Source organism: Trachypithecus francoisi, unplaced genomic scaffold (assembly GCF_009764315.1).
Source record: "Trachypithecus francoisi isolate TF-2019V2 unplaced genomic scaffold, Tfra_2.0 Lachesis_group14, whole genome shotgun sequence".
NCBI lineage: Eukaryota > Metazoa > Chordata > Mammalia > Primates > Cercopithecidae > Trachypithecus > Trachypithecus francoisi.
In genome coordinates, this window is record NW_022681459.1 from 12,740,683 (window position 1) to 12,756,420 (window position 15,738).

The 15,738-nt window shown below is 43.9% G+C and overlaps 1 protein-coding gene across 6 annotated transcripts in view; it reads right to left on the reverse strand.

Moving 5' to 3' along the window:
* Positions 1 to 11,840: 11,840 nt before the first annotated feature.
* APP (amyloid beta precursor protein) overlaps positions 11,841 to 15,738 on the reverse strand; it is a 288,984-nt gene continuing 285,086 nt past the window's right edge. For all 6 annotated transcript variants that reach the window (XM_033232229.1, XM_033232228.1, XM_033232227.1 and 3 more), the window contains one exon: positions 11,841 to 13,062. In XM_033232229.1, coding sequence (XP_033088120.1) covers positions 12,961 to 13,062 — 102 coding nt within the window. In that variant the 3' untranslated portion in view covers positions 11,841 to 12,960. The remainder of the gene's footprint in view (positions 13,063 to 15,738) is intronic.

Consider the following 15,738-nt stretch of genomic DNA (forward strand, 5'->3'; position numbering starts at 1 on the left):
TCCCGCCTCAGCCTCCCGAGTAGCTGGACTACAGGCGCCCGCCACCTCGCCCGGCTGATTTTTTGTATTTTTAGTAGAGACGAGGTTTCACCATGTTCGCCAGGATGGTCTCGATCTCCTGACCTCGTGATCCGCCCGTCTCGGCCTCCCAAAGTGCTGGGATTACAGGCTTGAGCCACCGCGCCCGGCCAAACGTGGTAGTTTTAAAACAAGTTCTTTGACATTCTTCCCATCAAGAGATGGAATCTATATCCCCTTTCCTTGACCTAGACAGGCATTTGTGGTTGTCTTGGGACCAACTGGGTATGACAGAAATAATGTTATGGAAATTTTGAGGGTGAGGCATAAAAGGCAATACAGTTTCTGCGTCTCTCTTTGGGATGTTCATCCTTGAAACCCAGCCACCATGCTCTGAGAAAGCCAGGGGCCAACAGCAACTCACCAGTCACATGAGGGTGCCATCTTGGAAACATACTCGTCATCCTTCCGTTCAGCTGCCTCTGTGGGTGCTGTGTGGAGACAGGAGCATTCTTCACTGAGCCCCACCCAAATTGCAGATGTGTGGCAAAACACAATTTTTACTGTAGAAACCACTGTTAAAGGTGGTAATAGTTATCCAGAGACTTAACATACAAGGTGTTGGAATTAGGACCTTTTTTTTTTTTTTGAGACGGAGTCTCACTCTGTTGCCCAGGCTGGAGTTCAGAGGCGCGATCTCCGCTCACTGCAAGCTCCGCCTCCTGGGTTCACGCCATTCTCCTGCCTCAGCCTCCCAAGTAGCTGGGACCACAGGCACCCGCCACCACCCCTAATTTTTTTGTATTTTTAGTAGAGACGGGGTTTCACTGTGTTAGCCAGGATGGTCTTGATCTCCTGACCTCGTGATCCATCTGCCTCAGCCTCCCAAAGTGCTGGGATTACAGGTGTGAGCCACTGCACCCAGCCAGGACCATATTTAACTTTTTTTTTTTTTAACCACTGTATTGCCAGTGCCTGACATTATCTGAGTATATGCAGTAGGCATGCAATAGCTGTTTTAAATGAATGAGCCAAGATGAAGCATCTGTGACCATCTTCCAAATGAAAGGAGGGAAGGTTGAAAGCACTGAGAAAGGCTCCTAGTTTGGAGGAATACAGTTCAGCTCAGGAAGAACGCAATTCAGAGTAGTTAAATTATTTATTTATTTATTTCTATTTTTTTATTTAATTTTTTTTTTGAGACGGAGTCTCCCTCTGTTGCCCAGGCTGGAGTGCAGTGGCACGATCTTGGTTCACTGCAACCTCCGCCTCCAGGATTCAAGTGATTCTCTTGCCTCAGGCTCCAGAGTAGCTGGAATTACAGGCACGCACCACCACCCCCGAGTATTTTTTGTATTTTTGTAGAGACGGGGTTTCCCCTTGTTGGCCAGGCTGATCTCGAACTCCTGACCTCAAGTGATCCACCCGCCTTGGCATCCCAAAGTGCTGGGGTTACAGGCATGAACCACCGCGCCCGGCCAAGGTAGTTAAAAATTGTATGCACTGAATGTGTAAAACAGGTTGTCCAAGAAATCTTATGGACAATAAAAGTCATTTACTTTGGAAATTATTCTAAAATCTTTTGAAATACAGCAATGTTAGAAATGAGATGCAGCCCCTGCTAGTTGCCTCAGAGCTGGTTAGTTAGCGGAGGATAGATTTTCTTGGTTTAATAGCCATAAAGGAACTTCATATTCTGATTTGATCTGCACATGTATTCAACAAAGTGAATACATGATGAAAGCAAGAAAATTATATAATTTGCACTCCAATTTTTCCTATATGCTCCAAGTCATACCAGTGTAGAGCCTCGACATGTTTGTGGGTAGGGGAGAGGGAACGGAAGAGAATAGACCCAGGACCATTCAAGGATCCTCTACAAGACAGTCATTCCTGAGTGGCCAGTCTAATCAGAAAATGGTGTGTATGGTTAAGCCAAAATTAGTCTCTTCTTTTTTTGTTTTTGTTTTTGTTTTTGAGATGGAGTCTCACTCTGTAGCCCAGGCTGGAGTGCAGTGGCCGGATCTCAGCTCACTGGCAAGCTCCGCCTCCCAGGTTCATGCCATTCTCCCGCCTCAGCCACCCGAGTAGCTGGAACCACAGAGGCCCGCCACCACGCCCGGCTAATTTTTTGTATTTTTAGTAAAGATGAGGTTTCACTGTGTTAGTCAGGATGGTCTCGATCTCCTGACCTCGTGATCGGCCCACCTCGGTCTTCCAAAGTGCTAGGATTACAGGCGTGAGCCACCGCACCAGGCCAGTCTCTTCTTTCATTTCAATTTGGTGATACATGACATTACTCAAGTCCCTTAGTCCTGGTGGTACCTTGAGGGGGGACTCACATTCACAGCTGATGGAAGTGGGATTTCCTTTTTTTGGAAGTCAATTTGGTATTATGATTAAAGAGATAAGAATTAAAAATATCCCTCTACTTAGACACTCTCACGAGTAGCTAACACATAAGTACCATTTACTACATATCAGGCACTGCTCTATACCTATGTATATTAATACATTTAATCCTCATGACAGCCTTATAAAGTACTATTATCTTATTTTATGAAACAGAGACTCAACTGAGGTAAGTCTTGGCTGGCCTCAGCCTCGGTTGGGTCTGCATTTTTGAAGCAGATGCTGAACTGCCTTTCGTTGTAAAAGAAAAACAAGGCCGGGTGCGGTGGCTCACACCTGTAATTCCAGCACTTTGGGAGGCTGAGGTGGGCGAATCACCTGAGGTCGCGAGTTCAAGACCAGCCTGACCAACACAGAGAAACCCCATCTCTACTAAAAATACAAAAATTAGCTGGGCATGGTGGCGTATGCCTGTAATCCCAGCTACTTGGGAGGCTGCAACAGGAGAATTGCTTGAACTTGGGAGGCAGAGGTTGTGGTGAGCTGAGATCGCACCCTTGCACTCCAGCCGGGACAACAAGAGTGAAACTCTGTCTCAAAAGAAAAAAAAAAAAAAGAAAAGAATGAGAGGGACTCCTTATCCTTCCACCATGTTCTGACACAGCTAGAAGGCATATCTGGGAACCTAAGAGTGGGCCCTCACTAGACAGAAAATCTGCTGGCTCCCTGATCTTGGACTTCCCAGCCTCCATAACCATGAGAAATAAATTTCTCTTTGCCTATAAGTCACTCAGTTTATAGTATTTTGTTATAGCAGTTCGAATGGACTACGACAGTATGTATGCAAATGTATTAATAATATTTATCTCTGGATTGTGAAAATATGAGTAAATCCCTTTTCTTCCTACATTCTTCCTTCCTTCCTCCCTCCCTCCCTTCTTTCTTTTTCTTTCTTTCCTTCCGTTTTTTCTTTTTCTTTCTCATTTTCTTTCTTTCTTTCCTTCCTTCTTTCTTTCTCTTTCTTTCTTTCTTTCTTTCTTTCTTTCTTTCTTTCTTTCTTTCTTTCTCTCTCTCTCTCTTTCTCTCTTTCTTTTCATTTTCTTCTTCTTCTTCTCTCTCTCTCTTTCCTTCTTTCTTCTTTTTTTGAGAAAGTGTCTGGCTGTGTCATCCAGGCTGGAGTGCAGTGGCGCGATTTTGTCTCACTGCAGCCTTGACTTCCCGGGTTCAAGTGATTTTCCTACCTCAGCCTACCAAGTAGCTGGGAATCACAGGTGCGTACCAACATGTCTGGCTAAATTTTTGTATTTTTAGTAGAGACAGGGTTTCACCATTTTGCCCAGGTTGGTCTTGAACTCTTGATCTCAAGAGATTCACCTGCCTCGGCCTCTCAAAGTGCTGGGATTACAGGTGTGAGCCACTGCACCCGGCGTACATCCTGTATTTTCTAAAATGTGCATTGCATTTATAATCATAATGTGTATTTTATTTTATTTTATTTTATTTTTTTGTTTTTTTTGAGGCCGAGTCTCGCTCTGTCGCCCAGACTGCAGTGCAGTGGCCGGATCTCAGCTCACTGCAAGCTCCGCCTCCCAGGTTCACGCCATTCTCCTGCCTCAGCCTCCGGGGTAGCTGGGACTACAGGCGCCCGCCACCTCGCCTGGCTAGTTTTTTGTCTTTTTTAGTAGAGACGGGGTTTCACCGTGTTAGCCAGGATGGTCTCGATCTCCTGACCTCGTGATCCGCCCGTCTCGGCCTCCCAAAGTGCTGGGATTACAGGCTTGAGCCACCGCTCCCGGCCATAATGTGTATTTTAAAACAAAGACAGGAATCTGGGTCTCTTAACTCAGGAAAAGGTTTAGGTTTAAGCTATTGCTTTGCATATATGAATTATAATAAATACTTTTCATGTGGCTGACATTAGACAGTGTATGGAAGAGAAGCAAGAGCAGAAACTCAGGGTCCACCAGTATCCAGAGCTGTGATTTTTATGATCCTTCATAGCTTAATGATGGGTGTGTGTGCGTGTGTGTGCTTGTTGCAAATGCAGAGTCCTGGGTCTCCAGAGATGTCTCAGTAAGCCCAGAATGGGATCTGGGAAACTGCAATATTTGGCGAGACTCATAGGTGATTGTGATGTAGGTGAATTCTTTGACAAACAGAGATGTGAAGAACAGTGCTTCTTCTCTTACCTACAGGACTCAGGTAGGAGAAAAATGAGATCGTCATGGCTGGGAAGCCAAAGGAACTTTGGGAAAAATATATGTAAAACATATTTAAAAGCACATCGTGATGATATAACAAGATGTTCTCCACCACGGCTGCATATTAGAATCATCTGGGCACTTTAAAAATATACCAGTGTGCAGATTTCCTCATAATGGTGGTAAATGTCCCTCTTTCAGCACGACTAAAAGATAAGACAAGCTGCAATTTTCCAATTATCTGTGCACAGAAGAAAAAAAAAATCCAACAGAGTACGCACTGCGGGCCTGCAGCAAGCAGCCACCACAAACTCGTGGGTGCAGAAATCAGGGGAGAGAAGTCCCAAGAGATTGGGGAAAAGGGTGGAGGGAAGCAGAGAACTTAGAGAAAAAACAGACAAAGCCACTCCCAAAAGAGAAAGTGAAACAATATTTACAAAGAGAATGAACAAGGCCACGCGTGGTGGCTCACACCTGTAATCCCAGCACTTTGGGAGGCCAAGGTGGGTGGATCATCTGAGGTCAGGAGTTCGAGACCTCTTGGCCAAAATGGTGAAACCCCGTCTCTACTAAAAATACAAAAAATTAGCTGGGCATGGTGTTGTGCACCTGTAATCCCAGCTACTCAGGAGGCTGAGGCAGGAGAATCGCTTGAACCCAGGAGGCAGAGGTTGCAGTGAGCGTGATTGCACCATTGCACTCCAGCCTGGGCAACAAGAGTGAAACTCCATCTCAGGAAAAAAAAGAAAGAAAAAAAAAGAATGAACACTGATGGGTACTTGGCAGTTCAGAGCCCAGGCTCCAGAGTGGGGCCTGACAGTGTGCAGCCCAGACACAGAGAAGCCGAGCTTGTTGGGGAGAATCAGACACAGGGAGAGAAGTGGTGCTCCTGGGAGACAGGCAAAGGAGACAGAAGAGGAAATAGAACAAAATTAAGGATCCTGCAGAAAACAGGAGACACATCAACTCTTCTATCTTTCCCATCAACATCATCCATGAAAGAAACTGCACAGAACATCGCTGAACTGAGAGAAGAATCTGCTCCTAACTAGGCCTCCTGCCCACAGAATGAACAGGAAGAGGAAGAAGTGGAGCAACTTCTTGAGAGAACGAATGTCAAAGTCAGAAGTTGCAAACCACAGTTTCTCTGCTGGTGATGTCTCCTCTACATAACCATTAACTTGATGAAAATTTTAAGACAACACTCAGTATTTATGAAATATTCTCCAACCTGCATCTGGGAGCATGGAAAATATTAATACATTGAATCGGACATATAAAAACGAGGTGGAGAAATCAACAAAAAATAGGAGAAAATGAAGCCACAGCTGCTGAAATTCAGGAAAAAAAAAAAAAAAATAGAAGAAAATCACAAAACTTTATCAGTAATAAAGAACAGATTACAAGGTGCCCCGAAGAGAATGGGTTCAAATAAAAACTGAATAAAGGGTATTGAATACAAGAAGGATAGCCAAGAGAATGAAAAGGAGATAAAGAAAATAAAAAGGATCACAGAAGAAGGCTGAAATGGAAGCCAGACAAAGGAGGCTGCATATTTGTATTATTGGTGTTCCTGAAGAAAAGAAAAATAATATAACAGAATATTTAAAACTCTAATCCAAGAAAAAGTTCCCGAAATAAAAGAACCAAGTCAACTATAAGCTGCAAGGGCCCAGTGGGGGTATATAGGAAAATTGATCACAAATAATCAATTCTGAGATAGCTTGGAAAATTAGTAGACTTTAAAGATTAAAAAAAAAAAAATCCTCAAGGCCTCCAGGCCCAAAACATATTTACAAAGAGAATTAGATTAGCCCAGATTTCTCAAAAATAACACGCAAAGCAAGGAAACACTGTAACACCATTTTCAAGAAACCCAAGGAAAAACAAGCTGCTCTTCAAGTTTCAAGGTCACAGAAAATCAGTTTCAAACTCACCAGAATTCCAGGAACAAAGTACACGTGTCCTTGCTGAGCAGTTTACTGGAGGGTGAGTTTCACCCAACCCAAAGATTTCTGGGAACAAAAGAACCAACAGAGAGCATTTCACATATTTGACAGTAGAGCTGAGAATAATGTAACAGTTGGATTATGGGTTAACGAAACACAGGAAGACATGTAAACATTATATACTGATAAAGTAGAACAAACACAACTAAAAAGGTGGGGGAAGGGAGAGAAAAGGGGAAAAGTAGAGTAAGACGATTGACTGACATATAGGTAATAGGTGGGAATCAGTATCATCTAGAAAAGACAGATAGTAACAGGTTAAGACAGAGAAAAGGGAATAAGAGCACCACAGAAGATTAGTATAAAAGCAACCAGTAGAATAAAGATACAAGGCCGAGCACGGTGGCTCACACCTGTATTTCCAGCACTTTGGGAGGCCGAGGCAGGCAGATCACGTGAGGTCAGGAGTTTGAGACCAGCCTGGCCAACGTGGTGAAACCCCGTCTCTACTAAAAGTGAAAAACTAGCTGGCTGTGGTGGCACATGCCTGTAGTCCCAGACACTTGGAAGAATTGCTCAAACCCGGGAGGTGGAGGTTGCAGTGAGCCGAGATCGCGCCACTGCACTCCAGCCTGGGCAACAGAGTGAGACTCTGTCTCAAAAAAAAAAAAAAAAAAGATACAAAATTCATAAACCAAAAGAAAAAAACACAAGAGAACACAGTAAATATAAAAATATAATACACTCAGCAATTGCAACGTGAAATATGACAGACTTGACACCAAACACGAACATGGCAGTTATATCAATAAAACTGGATGAGCTTAATTTGCCTATTAAAAAAAGATTATATTCAGATTGGCTTGTATAGCAAAACCTCAACTCTGTGCTGCACACAAGATACACACCAAAAATGCAGTCATTGAAATAGCTAAAAATAAAGGAATGAACAAAAATTTACCAGACAAATGGAAACAGTAAGACAGCAGGCATTGTAACCCTGACACTCAAGTAGAGACTTCAAGCCCCAAACAAAAAAATGGCCCTTGGGCATATAAAAGAATAGCCCACATTATTCGTAAGATAAATACAACTTAAAATTGTACTGAGATTGTACCATTCCCCACCCATCAGATTAGCCACAGCAAAGTCTCTCAAAATCTCATTAATCTTTTTGGCCGGGGCAACTACTACTATAATTCTATTTGGTAGCTCTTCAGTTTTGTATAAATTACCTATTGATCAATCCCCAGATCATTGGAAGAATCCTGTCAATATACCTCAATTAAGAATCAAGATGATAAGGCATTATCTTTTCATAGTTATATATGTATGTATGTATACATTTGGCTAGAAATTTTTTTCATTAGCTTTGACATTGTCAGAGGCGTTTGAACCAGAGCAACTCCATTTTGAACAGGGGCTGGGTAAAATAAGGCTCGGGCCTACTAGGCTGCATTCCCAGATGGTTAAGGCGCTCTAAGTCATGGGATGAGATTGCAGGTCTGCATAAGATACAGGTCATAAAGACCTTGCTCATAAAACAAGTTGCAGTAAAGAAGCCGGCTAAAACCCACCAAAACCAAGATAGCGATGAGAGTGACCTCTGGGTTGTCCTCACTGCTACGCTCCCACTAGAGCCATGACGGTTTACAAATGCCATGGCAATGTCAGGAAGTTACCCTATATGGTCTAAAAAGGGGAGGCATGAATAATCCAGCCCTTGTTTAGTATATAATCAAGAAATAACAATAAAATGGGCAACCAGCAGCCCTCAGGGTCACTCTGCCTATGGAGCAACCACTCTTCCATTTTTCTACTTGCTTAAAACTTCATTTCCGGCCGGGCGCGGTGGCTCAAGCCTGTAATCCCAGCACTTTGGGAGGCCGAGGCGGGCGGATCACGAGGTCAGGAGATCGAGACCCTCCTGGCTAACACGGTGAAACCCCGTCTCTACTAAAAATACAAAAAACTAGCCGGGCGCGGTGGCGGGCGCCTGTAGTCCCAGCTACTCGGAGGCTGAGGTGGGAGAATGGCTGGAACCCGGGAGGCGGAACTTGCAGTGAGCCAAGATCGCGCCACTGCACTCCAGCCTGGGCGACACAGTGAGACTCCGTCTCAAAAAAAAAAAAAAAAACAACAAACTTCATTTCCCTTTACTCTATGGACCCGCCTTGAATTCTTTCTTGCATGAGATCCAAGAACCCTCTCTTGGGGTCTGCATTGGGACTCCCTTTCTGGTAACAAAACGATCAAAGTTAAAGCTGTAGTTACTGTAACTGAAGGTTGGCCTTGGAGTGCCATCCCATACAGTGCCATGTTTGAGAGCTGGTTTTCATTTCATTGGTGGCATTAGAAATGTACTATTCTATTAGGGTTAATTCACCCTGACACCCCAACTAGCTAGCTACCTCCCCTTGGGTCAGGCAAAATGAAACAGCAGCTTGTACATATAAATTGTTACATGTACATACCTTCATACAGCGGTCATGTCTAACTGCCCCTAACAGGGCAAGGGAGATGACCATTTTGTTCTCATGAAAACAAGATACACTCAGGTGAGTTTTGAGTTTGCTCATCATGCAGAACGTGATGAAGCCAGTTTAATCTTCCAGCTTAGTGTTTTTAGTTTAAAATGTTGCAATCTAAAGCTAAAATGTTCACCGGAGACCAAGGACAACACAGCAAACACACCAGGGCCAATGTGTCCTCAGCCCTTTGGAATCGCAGTCAGACATCACTGTGAACTGCATGTTTGTGTTTCCCCCAAATCCCTATGTTGAAACGCTGATCCCCTATAATGGTATGTGGAGGCTGGACCTTGGGGAGGCACTTAGGGTTAGCTTAGGTCATGAGCGCAGAGCCCTCGCGATGGGACTAGTGCTCGAGGGAAATGAAGAGGCCATCTTTCCCTTCACCATGTGAGGATGTGACCAAGTACCCTCATTTTTCTAAGAAAAAGAGAACGAGTTACTACTTTCTTCTCTTTTTTTCTCTTTTCTCCATTTTCCAGTTTCCCATGTCCTACTTAGCCCTTTAGAAATGCAATTATAATTGTTTACCTCTCCTTCACCAGACACTCCCTACAGGGCAAGGCCATCTAACTATGTGCTTCCAAGCTCCAGTGAAACTCTCCCTCACCAGGAGACTGCTCAGGAGACAACAGTCAACTTACAACCCAAATTATGCCTGCTAAAAAACTCTCCCTCACCTGGAGATATGACAGACTTGACACCAAACACGAACATGGCAGTTATATCAATAAAATTGGATGAGCTTAATTTGCCTATTAAAAAAAGATTATATTCAGATTGGCTTGTATAGCAAAACCTCAACTCTGTGCTGCACACAAGATACACACCAAAAATGCAGTCATTGAAATAGCTAAAAATAAAGGAATGAACAAAAATTTACCAGACAAATGGAAACAGTAAGACAGCAGGCATTGTAACCCTGACACCCAAGTAGAGACTTCAAGCCCCAAACAAAAAACATAAAAATGGCCCTTGGGCATATAAAAGAATAGCCCACATTATTCATAAGTTAAATACAACTTAAAATTGTACTGAGATTGTACTATTCCTGACCCATCAGATTAGCCACAGCAAAGTCTCTCAAAATCTCATTAATCTTTTTGGCCCGGGCAACTAGAATTCTGTAATCGAATTCTGTCCACAAAGACGTCGACTCAACCGCCTGGTAGATAAGGCACCAAAACGAGTGCAGGGGCCCCCACCCGCTCGCTGCCTTCCCTGCATGTCATTCGTGCCGGGCCCTCCTTTCAAAAGTGCCCATTTGGCTGGGCGCAGTGGCTCAAGCCTGTAATCCCAGCACTTTGGGAGGCTGAGGCGGGCAGATCACGAGGTCAGGACATCAAGAACATCCTGGCCAACATGGTGAAACCTCGTCTCTACTAAAAATACAAAAATTAGCTAGGTGTGGCGGTGCACACCTGTAGCCCCAGCTACTCAGGAGGCTGAGGGAGAATTGTTTGAACCTAGGAGGTGGAGGCTGCAGTGAGCTGAAATCGTCCTACTGCACTCCAGCCTGGGCGACAGAGCGAGGCTCCTGTCTCAAAAACAAAAAACGAAAAACTGTGCCCACTTTCTGCTCCAAAAGTGAAGCAATATCCTTAAGGCAGGAAGCCTGCACGTCTTACCCCAAGCTAGCTTTGGAATAAAAAGTCATTTTCTTGATACCATTTTCTCACTCTTAATTGGATTCGGCAAGCAGCAAGTGACTGAACCTGCATTTCTGTTACAGGGATACAGCCAGGAGGCCGCCATCTGTGAACCAGGACGGGCCCTGGCCAACTTGACTCTGCTGGCACCTTGATCTCCTACATCCAGCTTCCAGAAGTGAGACAGAAATATTAAAGTCACCCAGCCTATGGGATTCTGTTACAGCAGCCTGAACTAACATAAGGAGACTTTCCCAATAAATAATTATGTAGATATGACATATTTTAAACTACAGAACTGTGGTTCTCAAATGTGATTGACTTTGTCCCCTAAAAGACATTTGGCAATGTCTGGAGACACTTTTGATTGCCAGTGGGTAGATGCTGCTAAATAAATATCCCACACTACTCAGGAAAACTCCCTTTGACAAGTATTTATTCCCCACAAAATGTTAGTAGCATTCAGGATAAGAAACCCTGCTTTGGCCGGGGGTGGTGGCTGATGCCTGTAATCCTAGCACTTTGGGAGGTCAAGGCAGCTGGATCACGAGGTCAGGAGATCGAGACCATCCTGGCTAACATGGTGAAACCCTGTCTCTATTAAAAATACAAAAAATTAACCGGGTGTGGTGGCGGGTGCCTGTAGTCCCAGCTACTCGGGAGGCTGAGGCAGGAGAATGGTGTGAACCCGGGAGGTGGAGCTTGCAGTGAGCTGAGATCACACCACTGCACTCCAGCCTGGGCCACAGAGCGAGACTCCATCTTAATAAAAAGCAAACAAACAAACAAAACCAAAAAGAACAAAAAGAAACTCTGTTTAATACATAACAATCAGCTGTCTTAATTTTTATTTCCCTGGAACTTTTCCCTTTGTCTCTCATTTGGGTCAAACTTGAGGGCCAAAATGTGGAAGCAAAATATTTTAGATCAAGTAAAGACTGTAAATTAGGTCTAGGAAATATTTTCCCAGCACTGGGAGACACAAGTTGGCCCTAACTTCCTACTCAGACTTGCAATTAAGACACAACAGGTGTGGGTACTCAACATGAGAAGATTTCTCACTGGGTATCCACAGTTCTTACTGTAGATCAGTAAATGTTCAAGATTGTTACCATAGAATCATTCACACCAGCACAATGGTGCTCCTCCAAGAATGTATTTATTTACATGAAAACAGCATTTTATACAAATTGAAGACACATCTTAAAGAAGGGTTTGTCCAGGCACGCCTTCCTCCTTCCCTTATATTGCCACTTCATTTTCATCTTCTGTTGTATCACAAATAAAACTTCAGACTGGTTAAAGAAAATTGAATCTGCCTCTTCTCTCCCCACCCAGAATTACTTTGACTGTTTAATGTCTGGAGTCATCCTTCAAAGAAAAGTCTTGCCCAGGGTTATTTTATTTAATTTATTTATGTAATACAGTGTAGAAAGCGATCATGTCATAAGCAATGATTCTGTACAATCATCCTGCAGAAATTTTTTTTGGAGAATTCTTGGTAATTTAAGACCAGCAGAGCACCCCTCCCCACCCACCCCGTAAAAGTGCTTACAATGAACAGGGATTCTTTTCTTTATCAAAGACCCAAAGATACGTGGACAAAAAAAAAAGCTTGAAGTCTCAATGCCTAATGTGTGCACATAAAACAGGCACAAAGAAACAAACGTGTATCCTCTTAATTCCTATATCACAAATATAGCAGAAGCAGCAATCTGTACAGTAAAATGCAATCATGGAAAAAAAATCTCTCTAAAGCATCTGAAATACTTAAAAATGTTTAACTTTAGAATGCATAGTGATCAGGAAAGGAATACTTAGGCAAGAGAAGCAGCTAAACTCCCACGTTCACATGAAGCATCCCCCATCGATTCTTAAAGCATATGTAAAGTAGGACTTAATTGGGTCACAAACCACAAGAATAATATACAACTGGCTAAGGGGCTATGTGATAAATAATCAGGAGAGAATCTATCCATGCACTAGTTTGATACAGCTAAATTCTTTACAGTACACAAAACCCATTAATAATGTAGTGTAGAGACCAAAATGTAAAGAGAGAGAGAATACATTACTGATTTGTGGATTAATTCAAGTTCAGGCATCTACTTGTGTTACAGCACAGCTGTCAAAAGGCGATAATGAGTAAATCATAAAACAGAGGGGTTTGTTTCTTCCGACAGTATTCTATAAATGGACACCGATGGGTAGTGAAGCAATGGTTTTGCTGTCCAACTTCAGAGGCTGCTGTGGCGGGGGTCTAGTTCTGCATCTGCTCAAAGAACTTGTAGGTTGGATTTTCATAGCCGTTCTGCTGCATCTTGGACAGGTGGCGCTCCTCTGGGGTGACAGCGGCGTCAACCTGAAAAACAAGGAAGAGGAGAGCTGAGTAAAAAATAAAAATCAATCCTTTAAGGGTGAACATGGAGAAGCAGTAAAAAGATAAGGAGTACAGTATTCTTCACTGCAGAACACCCATGATTTTCTCCCCCACTTTGACATCTTGGAGAAGAACGCCTTTGCCCACCAGTTATACAAATGCTGTGCTCCATCTAGCCACCAGGTGGCGGTGGAAACCTTGGCGCGCTTATGAAGTGTCCAGTGGTTGTTTCTGGTTCTCCAACTCCACAGTAAGTGGATAAACCCAGTGCAATGGTATTTTTTCCTCCCCTGTTGGCTCAATAAAGGACAAATGGTGTCAATGAAAGCCTGTTTTACTTGGAAGTGTTTTGGTAAGATAGATAAAACCACAAGAGTATCATGGAGGGAGATTCAGCAAAGTATACTGTATCTTGGGTGACACTCAAATCTGTGTAGAAAAATACTCGATTTCCTGGACTGCTGAATATCTTCCCATGCTGATTTTAGTCTAGCCCATTTCTATCAAATTTTATGTTTGTTAAAATGTTAAAGAGAGGTTTGAGAATCATTTAATTAAAACAATAACAAACATATGCCAAAGGGGGCTATTATTTGGCACAAAAAAAAGGAAGAGCAAGGACAACACCATTCTAGATTATGTAATTTTCAAAAAACTGAGAATTAAGATACTATAGAATTATGTTCAGCTGAAAGTTTAAAATCAGACCCTCTCTGTTAATATGTTGCTTTACCTCTAACTAAGGTGAGGCCAGTAACTGAAGACGTTTTCCTCCCCTTGTCACTGTTAGAGCTGTGTGGGGAATTTACTGTCTGCAGGTTGGGCAGGGTACTTACCACTACAACGTGGGCAGTGGCTGTTCTTGTTTTACTATATTTGTTATACCTCTCCCTGTTCACAGAAGACAGGAGGTCCTTAACTCTGCTGAATGATTAACGGCTTACTTTTTTGTCTGTTAAAATTCCTTTTTTGTAAAACCATGGTAAGATGGAAGAGAATAAATACAAAATCATTAGAATGAAAAGAAAAGGCATGTTTTCCAGAGAAAAGTTCGGATGTACCATACAGAAGATAGTCCTTCAAAGGGATATTCCCTAGAATGGGCTGCTCATTCATCTCTGGGAGAATATTTCAGGCCCATTCCCCTTGCTGAGTGTTGCTAAGTGACATTCCCCCACTTATGTAGCTTTTCCCCCTCCACACCCTGTCTGGCACAGATCTGAGCCTACACAGCAATGCCCCTGAAGCCAAGGAAGAAAAAGTACCAGTGAGGACGTGATGTCAGCAGTAAGACATGAGGTCTCGAGATGGAGCTAGATACGTCATGACTAGACCACACTGGCTGATAATAATTCAGACTAAAAGATCTGTCAATATGGTTGGGTGCGGTGGTTCACGCCTGTAATCCCAGCACTTTGGGAGGCTGAGGTGGGTGCATCACTTGAGGTCAGGAGTTCGAGACCAGCCTGGCCAACACAGTGAAACCTTGTCTCTACTAAAAATACAAAAATTAGCCAGGCATGGTAGTGCACACGTGTAATCCCAGCTGCTCCAGAGGCGGAGGCAGGAGAATGGCTTGAACTTGGGGGACTGAGTTTGCAGTGAGCCAAGATTGTGCCACTGCACTCCAGCCTGGGCGACAGAGTGAGACTCCATCTCAAAAAAAAAAAAAAAAAAAAGGGCCAGAGGTGGTGGCTCACAATCCCAGCACTTTTGGGGGGCCTAGGCGGGCGGATCACAAGGTCAGGAGTTCAAGACCAGCCTTGGCCAACATAATGAAACCCCATCTCTACTAAAAATACAGAAAAAAATTAGCTGGGCATGGGTGGCATGTGCCTGTAGTCCCAGCTACTCTGGAGGCTGAGGCAGGAGAATTTTTTGAACCTGGGAGGCGGAGGCTGTAGTGAGCCGAGATCGCACCACTGCACTCCAGCCTGGGCAACAGAGGGAGACTCTGTCTCAAAAAATCTGTCAGTATAATCAGGTCCCCCGTGGTCCCTTTGTACAGCCCCCCTTCATGAAGTGATTGACTCTTTTCAGTCTGGGAATGAGGTGGAATGACTAGCAGCGGCTCATCCCAAGGCAGCTGGAATAGGTAGAGATACAGCTCCCTCGTCCCTTGGGACAGAGTGTTCCCTCCATCACGTGCCCTGCCTGATTCTTTTTTTTTTTTTTGAGTTGGAGTCCTGCTCTTGTCGCCCAGGCTGGAGTGTAATGGTGCAATCTCGGCTCACTGCAACCTCTGCCTCTGAGGTTCAAGTGATTCTCCTGCCTCAGCCTCCCGAGTAGCTGGGATTACAGGCACCTGCCACTACGCCTGGCTAATTTTTGTATTTTTAGTAGAGACGGGGGTTTCACCATGTTGGCCAGGCTGGTCTTGAACTGACCTCGGCCTCCTAAAGGGCTAGGATTACGGCGTGAGTCACCACGGCCACGTGCCCTGATTTTCAAGTTCCCGTTTATGGAGAGACTGTGTGCCACTGTGAATCCCTCCAATCTACCATCCTATGGCTCAGAGCTGCCTGAGTTCCCCTGCAAACTCTCATGTTACTCCAATGACAGACCTAGGCATCTCCCCTTAGCACACTCCTACCAACAAGCCCTAACCAAGGCCAGTCCTCAGAGGACACTACTCGAATGGATGCTCAGCTTCCCTGT